The sequence below is a fragment of the Alosa pseudoharengus genome, unplaced genomic scaffold, assembly GCF_046254945.1.
Source record: "Alosa pseudoharengus isolate Yale_2024_CS ecotype anadromous, Long Island Sound unplaced genomic scaffold, YU_APseudo_1.1 YU_APseudo_1.1_scf_17, whole genome shotgun sequence".
NCBI classification, from domain to species: domain Eukaryota; kingdom Metazoa; phylum Chordata; class Actinopteri; order Clupeiformes; family Clupeidae; genus Alosa; species Alosa pseudoharengus.
In genome coordinates, this window is record NW_027468640.1 from 36907406 (window position 1) to 36915696 (window position 8291).

Sequence of the window (8291 nt, forward strand, 5' to 3'; positions counted from 1 at the left end):
CTGCATATGTGCGTGTGTGTTGGGGAGGCGGGGGGGGGGGGGTGTTAGCTTGTTAGCAGATGCTGGAGGACTCCCCTAAAACAACCGCTCCTTGAAGTCGGAGGCTGCCAGTCTTTTTATACGGGGAGCCAAGGAGGCCTGAAACACATGAGGTGGGACAGAGGCGGTCGCCCTTACAATGCCTCCATTGTGCCACAGCAATAACAGCCCCCCATTAAAGGTTTTTAAGAGGCAGCAAAAGAGTAAGCTCAAAGGAGGGGAAAAATAAATACACTCCCTGAAAAATGGATGGGGAGGAAGCCAAGGCTGATGAACAGCTGATGTGAATTATTATTGTTTTGAAGAGTCTTTAAACATGTTGTGCAAGTGTGTGTGTGTGTGTGTGTGTGTGTGTGTGTGTGTGTGTGTGTGTGAGTGTGTGTGTGTGTGTGTGTGTGTGTACATGTATGTGCTTGAAGGCCTTGCATGAGAATGTGTGTGTGCATGTGTGTGCATGTGTGTGTGTGTGTGTGTGTGTGTGTGTGTGTGTGTGTGTGTGTGTGTGTACTGTATGTGTGCATGTGTGTGTGTGTGTGTGTGTGTGTGTGTGTGTGGGTGGCTTGTGTGTGTGTGCACGCACATGTGTGTTTTGTAGTGCAGCTATTTCAAAACAACACATAGTTATCCTGCCAACATCCAATACACTGTTTATCTGATTTCATTTCATTATTTGTGTTTCTATTGGGAAGAGAACAATAGTGTAGGCCTGCAGCTCAGGAGTAGGCGTCAAGACACAATACTCTCAAGCTTCACTGAAAATGCTTTCCAATTTCACAGTCTGCGCTTGGGTCAGTCAAATGTTAAAGTGACCAAAGTAAGATTAGCTACCATCTGGCACTGCATCAAGTGTTGATCTAACATATTTTTATTCACAGAAAAAAAGAACAAAAAACTATTTTTTTTACATATTCTTTCAATTAAGTAACTTGGTCAATGACACTGTTCTGACTGTTCTGTCTCCTTGGCACTGTAGGCTACTCCAGAGAAAGCAGTAGCCTATGAGAAAGCCATACTCGCTGCATGCAGTAAACTATGACCAGTGAAAATCTGAGTAGCTGAAGCAGAAGTAATCTATTACCATGATTAGGACTTTGAAGGCACAGATTTCTACTCTGCTTGAGGTGCACTTTTGAATAACACTGGAACTTACATTAAACTTAATACAACTTGTAGGCCTACTGACTGATTCTAAACACAATTTAAAACTATGTAAAACAATGTGTAAAATCCCTATGCTGATATTAATCATGACGGCAACAGTAGATTAATTCTCTGACTTATAACTTAGATGTAACATGTTTCCGTGATAACATAATAACTATGTAATATTGAATGTACAAAAATGTTTTTCTATCAACTGACAAGACAAGCCTGAGTGTAATCAACTTACCAAGACTATTCGTAGACCCATCCATGATCGAAACTCCAAATACTTTAAAGTCACCGTTTCCCTGGGAAGCAGGCAATTTCATGTGTTTCCCATCCTGTTAGCGAGGCTGGAGATTTGACAGAAACGAAACGCAGAAGCTCCACACGTAATCTCTCGAGAAAAAGGGTAAGGACATGCACATGGCAACGTGCGCTGTGTTGCCAAGGACTGCAGTAGGCTACTGTACTCAAATTGACAAATCCAGGAAATGAGTTGCATTTCTTGGTGGCAAGTGCATGATCGCACGGATAACAAGTACAGTTAAGTTATGACTCTGCCGTTCGCAGGACTCCGCCTTTGCTCACAAAGAGATTTGTATCATGTGACAGAACATGTTCATTACATGTGGGATTCACTGTATATTAAAACTTGTCTGGAAACTTGGTTTGGTGCTGAAACTCATGAACCGACATCTATAAGATTTTCCTAGGCGTATAGTGTCACCTAGAGGTAAACCACTGCATAACGCCCTTGTCTGACGGAACTATTCGTATCTGATTCAGATTCGGGGAAGACATTAGATGAGAACAGGAAGTACGGTCACCGGCATGTTGTTTAAAAGTCATGTTTGAAGGAGAGTGCCCGTGAACGACTAAGTTGTTGACAGTTGCATATAAGCCGACATTTCACTGAATGAAATGGTTTCTGTAACTGGTAATGTATATATTGATGTTGATCTTTTTTTTTTAATAAAAATACATTAAATGTCGATGTAACGCTACAACATTTTATAATGTGTCGCCTTTGCTAACGTTAACTAGCGCTGAAACGTTAGCTAACGTAACGTTATCGTTATCTTGCCAACATACGCAAAGTTGTCAGCTAACTTCGTTACGTGTGTATATTTTAGCTATAGTTAAGTGTTTGAACGTGATGTAATTGAAGTGTGCTTTGGTTCTCTTATGTCAGATAACCACACCAATCAGATGGTCTGCTGCAAAATAACCATCACCCTAACATAACTCTGTACAGTTACTGACACTGAAACTGTCAATATACTCCTATAGGAAGCTAGCTAACTTATGTCTACCTTGAGTTTGTACGTGTTGCTTGTCCACATATTTGATTCTCACTCTTTGTATTACACCATGCATCTACCAGAAAGATGAAGTTATCATGAATACAGCTCGAATTCTACTACGGAGTCAATGTGTACGGTGCCTAGCACCCTTCGCCAGGACCACTCACCTACAGGCTGTGCTCTCCAATGGAGGCCTGGCACATTGCTCCCTCGGTCTAAGCAGTACCGGTGTCCAGGTAAATGACAACTACCATACACTGTTTCACCATCGACCTACACTATATTGCCAAAAGTATTGGGTCACCTGGTTGTTTTTCATGAACTGGGCTTGGCCCCTTAGTTCCATTGAAAAGAAACTCTGAATGCTTCAGCATACCAAGAGATCTTGGACAATTCCATGCTCTTAACTTTGTGGGAACAGTTTGGGGATAGACCCTGTTCCAACATGACTGTACACCAGTGCACAAAGCAAGGTCCATAAAGACATGGATGACATAGTTTAGTGTTGACTGACCTGCACAGAGTCCTGACCTCAACCCTATATAACACCTTTGGGATGAATTAGAGCGGAGACTGAGAGCCAGTCTCCTCGTCCAACATCAGTGTGTGACCTCACAAATGCGCTTCTGGAAGAATGGTCAAAAATTCCCATAAACACACTCCTAAACCTTGTGGAAAGCCTTCCCAGAAGAGTTGAAGCTGCTATGCAAAGGATGGACCGACGTCATATTAAACCCTACGGATTAAGAATGGGATGTCACTTAAGTTCATATGTGAGTCAAGGCAGGTGACCTAATCATTTTGGCAATATAGTGTATTTCACTGCTGCCATTTTGACATGAAATAATAGGGCAAGCACAGCTGTTAGGCTACTAAGTACCTTAATAAAGTCTCTGTTCAATAAAAGTGTAGCAGAATCAGAACCTTAATTAATGTCATTAGTAACACATAGGCCTGCCATATATTTCATGTCAAAAAATGGCTGCTGTGAAAAAGGTCCATTGAAGCATCCATGGAGCTATTTCCAGCTGATTGTCTGTGGTGATTCTTTTCCATTTTATTTTTGTTTTTCTCCAGCAGGTGCACCGGGCATTCCATGCCAGCTCCAGGTACGACAAGAACCAGCCTGTGCCCTCAACTCTCAAAGGAAGTGAGGAGGATGGCAACAAGGACAAGTCTTTGGTTGCCCATGACGACCTGTTTGAAAGGGCGGGCAAAGAGGCAAAGAACAAAGCCACATTCAACAAGGTCGTGGAGGTTTTCAACAAGAGGGATGTGCGCCGGCGAGGCCACGTGGAGTTCATATACGCAGCGCTGAAGAAGATGCCAGAGTTCGGGGTGGAGCGAGACATCACCGTTTATAACAAGCTCTTGGATGTTTTTCCCAAGGAGGTGTTTGTGCCACGGAACTTTATCCAGAGGATGTTCAACCATTACCCACGGCAACAGGAGTGCGCAGTAGAAGTGCTGGAACAGATGGAGAATCATGGTGGGTCTCCACACACAATCTACAATCTCAGAAACCTTCTGCCTGCTTAAATATTTCATTTTATACCTTGTCATATGCTTTTATCATCTTTTTTAAGCAGTTAACCTTACTACCGTGAGTGTGCATATGGTCTCAGTTTTTAAATTTAGGTCACTGGTGCTATCCTCAGACAGGCAAGTGTTGTCAAGCAACGTTCCATTTTTGATCCCATTCTTTCTGTCTGGTCACAGGAATCATGCCAAACGTGGAGACCAAGGTCCTCCTGGTGCAGATCTTCGGGCCCAAGGGCCACCCGGTGAGGAAGTACCAGCGCCTCATGTACTGGTTCCCCAAGTTCAAGCACGCCAACCCGTTCCCTGTGCCCCACCAGCTGCCCGTGGACCCGGTGGACCTGGCCCGCTTCAGCCTCACGCGCATCGCCAACGACATGGACACCAGAGTCACCGTCTATCAGGTCAGCTGGGAGGACTCTTCATTCTCACATTATTGACCCTGAACTGTAGACGTGCAGACAGACTTTATGTTGAATGTGAACACAAGCAATATTTACCAAAGAATTTACCCTGGCCTGTACTAAAGCTTTGTGATATTTAAATGCTGAAATCTTAATCCTGCCACAATTGCATTGGTGATACACACATACAGTATTACTCAATTACTTGGAGGCAGTGAATCAGGAGAGATGGATTAATAACAAGCTTAGTCTGGTACTTGAAGCACACATAGGCCTACTATATGTCCCCATGTATCAGTTTATCCATACCTAACCTGTGTATGGATCAGTGATGATAATCTGGATTAGATAAGGGTTTGAAAATGATCATGCATCACCATTTCTCTCATTCTACTATAGCTACAGTATAATACACTGTATACTATATTGGAACAACCCAAAGTCCGCTCTAGGGCATTGTGTACTTTGGAACATACCCTTGCTCATCTGACCTAATGAGTTTGCCCACCCTGCGTTTCTGTGGTTACTTATCTATGACTTCTCTTACATTTACATTCAGTCATTTAGCTGAGACTTATTCAACAGTCAAGGTGCAGTAAAGGTACAGTGCCACTAGGGTATTGTTAGTGCAGCAATAAGCACTACTCACATAGAATAGAACAACAGCTCAAGCGAAGAAGCCACGCTTAGTTTGTGGCTCTCATCTTGTTGCTCTATGATTTCTAAGAGGACTGAAGCAGACCTTTTCTCTCTCCAACACAGATGCCCTACACAGACATCACAGAGACTGGCGAGGAGGTCCAGGAGCCGCACATTGTTGGTATGAAACTTTCCTCCTCCATCATTTGAGACTTAGGAACATCTCTTTAAGAGTAGCACTGTGAAAAATGTAGGAAGTCAAAGTGGTCAAAATGCCTTATGTACTCACACCTATGAATACTGGTATTCCTGTTCACTTACTTAACATCATGATTCAATGTGTTGAGTGTTGATCAGACCAAAGGTTGTTTGACATTGATTGTTAGGGCCAATTTATCCTTTTGTTTTAGTTTACTTAATGTCATCTCCCCCTGCTGGTTCTTACAACACAAGTCATGACACACCTGCAGGAAGACTATATCAGAGACTTTCTAATGAGGAGACACAGCACTCAAAAAATCCTCCATAGAAATGCATGGGGCTAGTTTGTAACGCCAATATGGCCGTTGTCTACACATATCCCACCCCTTCCTCGGCAAAACGTCGACATGTGAATACATTGAGCCAATCATGTGGTGTGATGTGAATACATTGAGCCAATCATATGGTGTGTTGTGAACTCGCCGCTGGAGCAAGATTGGTGTCGTGAAGCCTTGCGCACGCACATTTCGGCTGAATAGGATGCCTGATGAGTGCCCAAAAAGCGTTGCTATATGGCTGCCGAGTGGAGGGACTTGCCTAAAAGGACTTTGACTATATAGACTGACAGGAAGTGCGGCCTAGGGAGGTGCTTGATTAGGAAACCGCTATTCAGCGGGAGAACCGACAGTTTTTTTGACCACGCTATTTCACGCTATTCGAGAATTTCTTATTAAGAATATAGGATAAAGGACCTTCATTTACATTGATTTGCATTCATACACTATCTAGGATAGTTTTCAGTTACGTTTAGAAGGCTAGAGAATCCTATTTAAGTTGAAAGTTTGGATTATTATTTGGTACATTTGAACATGCGTCAAGCATTCCCCTCGTCTGGCTCGCGTGGCGGCCTGAAAAGTTAGGTAAGACAAGCTGCCGATACATTGATAATAAAACATCTAGATGAGATTAAAGTTAACTGAAAGGAATCCACACAGCAGAAAGACATGGCACCAAATGTTTCCGTTACGAGTTGCTGAAGTGGTAACGGCTGCATTGCTCTCTGCCCATCAGGGATCCAGAGTCCAGACCAGCAGGCCCTCCTGGCCAAGCACAACCCCAACAAGCCGGTGTTTGTGGAGGGACCGTATCCCCTGTGGCTCAGGAGGACCTGCGTCTACTACTATGTGCTGAAGGCAGACCCGGTGCCACCTGAGGAGAAGGTGTGAAGAGTTGTTTGTTTTCCCAATGTTTAAGATAGACAACCATCTAATGAGATCGGCTTGACACCCACAATATGGAATCGAACACATCTGCTGATGTGCTATTCCTCTAAATGGATACAAATCTATTTCTCTATTTGATTTTATGAGCCTTTAGTAGTTCCAGAACAGCAGGGTTTGGCACCATTAAGTTTAAACACTTTAAATGTTTTCCAAGCAGTGACGGCCTTGTTGCTTGTGTCTGTGCCCTGTAGGTGGAGGAGTACATGGACCCGGAGCTTGTGGGTCCTCAGCAATCTATTCACTACCCTCTGTGGATAGACATGGACCTTCAGCGTGACATGGGGGATGATTTCAGCTTCAATGTGGACAACGGTAAATTCTAGAGATCTTTTATTTTATTTATATAATTCCTTCCCTGCACACATTGACCTATTCATGGATGTAACTGCAATAGGTTTAATACAGTATTTTGTCCAGGTAACGAACATGGTAATTATGTCATCTTCACTCTGGCTATTTAAACATATGAATCTCCTCTTGCTTATCAGTAAATTATTTTGTAATGACCATCTTACTGAATAACTGAATAAACGTTACTGAATAAACGTTAATTATTTATGTAATAAAAAAATCCTTTGCTCTTCAGTTGAGGAGGGGGCCATCTACGCCATGTGTATGGCCGGCCAGGGTGACCAGGTCACTCTGGCCCGCTGGATCGCAGGCCTCCAGGAGACCAACCCTATCTTGGGTCGCATCCCCACCGTCTTCCGCCTGGAGTCCGGCCCCCGGGAGCTCCAAGACCTCACGGAACCACAGCGGCCTCCAGGAGCGGACATGGAGGCGGAACACAGCGCGGAACCTGACCATGTCATGGAGGAGCAGCAGCTGGGGGGGCAGAGAGTGAAGCAGTGAGGGCCGCAGGGAGGGTCAGCAGCTTACCGCAGCGGCATGCCAACGTGTCCCAGGTCTACTCCAAGAGGATTAGATGATAACCCTAATCTAATATTAGTTCCAACACTCAGATACTCCTGAGGGGCTAGCTGGCTTAGTTGTGCTTTGCTGGGATTGCAACTTGAACTCTACAAGAAGAAGACCGGATACTCAGTCATCCCTAACAGCAAAAAAATAAAGACTGTTCAGTGCATCATCTGTTTGCAAAAGGTCCTCTGCTGATATCATTAGATGCACGTGTGTGGACACTCTTGTTGAATACTGCAGACATATTTTTATTTTATGTAACTGGTTCAGATTCAAACCTTTTTGTTTATTTTGACAGTCATTTTAATCAGAAATATGTCCGCTGGTAATGTCTGAGTGAATGTGTATTATTTAAATGTATGAAAATGAAATCATGCAATATTGTAACAACTGAGTAAAAAGGTAAAGTCTGTATTTATGTGATGAAGTGTGGGAATGTTTTTTGTACGGTGAGCTACAGATGAAACAGTTACCCCTTCAAGAGAGCAATCCAAAGTTTAAATGACTCATCAGAAGTCAGGAAGCCGTTCAGCTCATTCTCATATTCTATGGACATTCTCCTAATCAAGGCAAGAGTTCTGAACAGCTGTTGGATCAAAATGTAAGGTAAGAGCAACGTTAAAAGAGGTAGAAATGCAGTTTTAATTGCATTATACCTTAATTGAGAGTTAATCCACCCCCTTCTAACAAATCATAATTGTTTTATTTGAATGGTCAAAACGTACATTCAAAAGTTGGATGGAGACTACCATCAGCTCCACAGGACAGCATTGTGCTAACGAGAAAGAGACCACCTCTGTCTGCTGTGTGGAAGACAA

The 8291-nt window shown here is 43.3% G+C and overlaps 2 protein-coding genes across 4 annotated transcripts in view; one reads left to right on the forward strand and one right to left on the reverse strand.

Annotated features, from left to right (window-relative positions):
- Positions 1-1717, reverse strand: part of eml3 (EMAP like 3) — a 47075-nt gene extending 45358 nt beyond the window's left edge. Inside the window, exon 1 of one of the 2 annotated variants that reach the window (XM_076289459.1) lies at positions 1430-1717. In XM_076289459.1, the coding sequence (XP_076145574.1) occupies positions 1430-1511 (82 nt within the window). In that variant the 5' untranslated portion in view covers positions 1512-1717. The remainder of the gene's footprint in view (positions 1-1429) is intronic. The other variant, XM_076289460.1, reaches the window with a different exon arrangement.
- A 293-nt stretch (positions 1718-2010) lies between these two features.
- ecsit (ECSIT signaling integrator) lies at positions 2011-7891 on the forward strand. 2 transcript variants are annotated; one of them, XM_076289461.1, is made up of 8 exons: positions 2011-2122; positions 2570-2725; positions 3567-3978; positions 4209-4432; positions 5195-5252; positions 6344-6492; positions 6747-6867; positions 7142-7891. In XM_076289461.1, the coding sequence occupies exons 2-8, from the start codon at positions 2585-2587 to the stop codon at positions 7405-7407; spliced, it is 1371 nt and encodes a 456-aa protein (XP_076145576.1). In that variant the 5' UTR covers positions 2011-2122; positions 2570-2584; the 3' UTR covers positions 7408-7891. The 2 variants fall into 2 exon arrangements, with proteins under 2 accessions (XP_076145576.1, XP_076145577.1); XM_076289462.1 differs by having other exon boundaries at positions 3570-3978.
- The last annotated feature ends 400 nt before the right edge of the window (positions 7892-8291 follow it).

Bases quoted from the DNA above. Each gene is read 5' to 3' on its own strand.
- ecsit (XM_076289461.1), top strand. From the start codon at position 2,585: ATGAATACAGCTCGAATTCTACTACGGAGTCAATGTGTACGGTGCCTA. The intron at 4,433-5,194 runs GTCAGCTGGGAG...TCTCCAACACAG, and splicing joins CCAGAGTCACCGTCTATCAG to ATGCCCTACACAGACATCAC. The intron at 6,868-7,141 runs GTAAATTCTAGA...TTTGCTCTTCAG, and splicing joins CAGCTTCAATGTGGACAACG to TTGAGGAGGGGGCCATCTAC.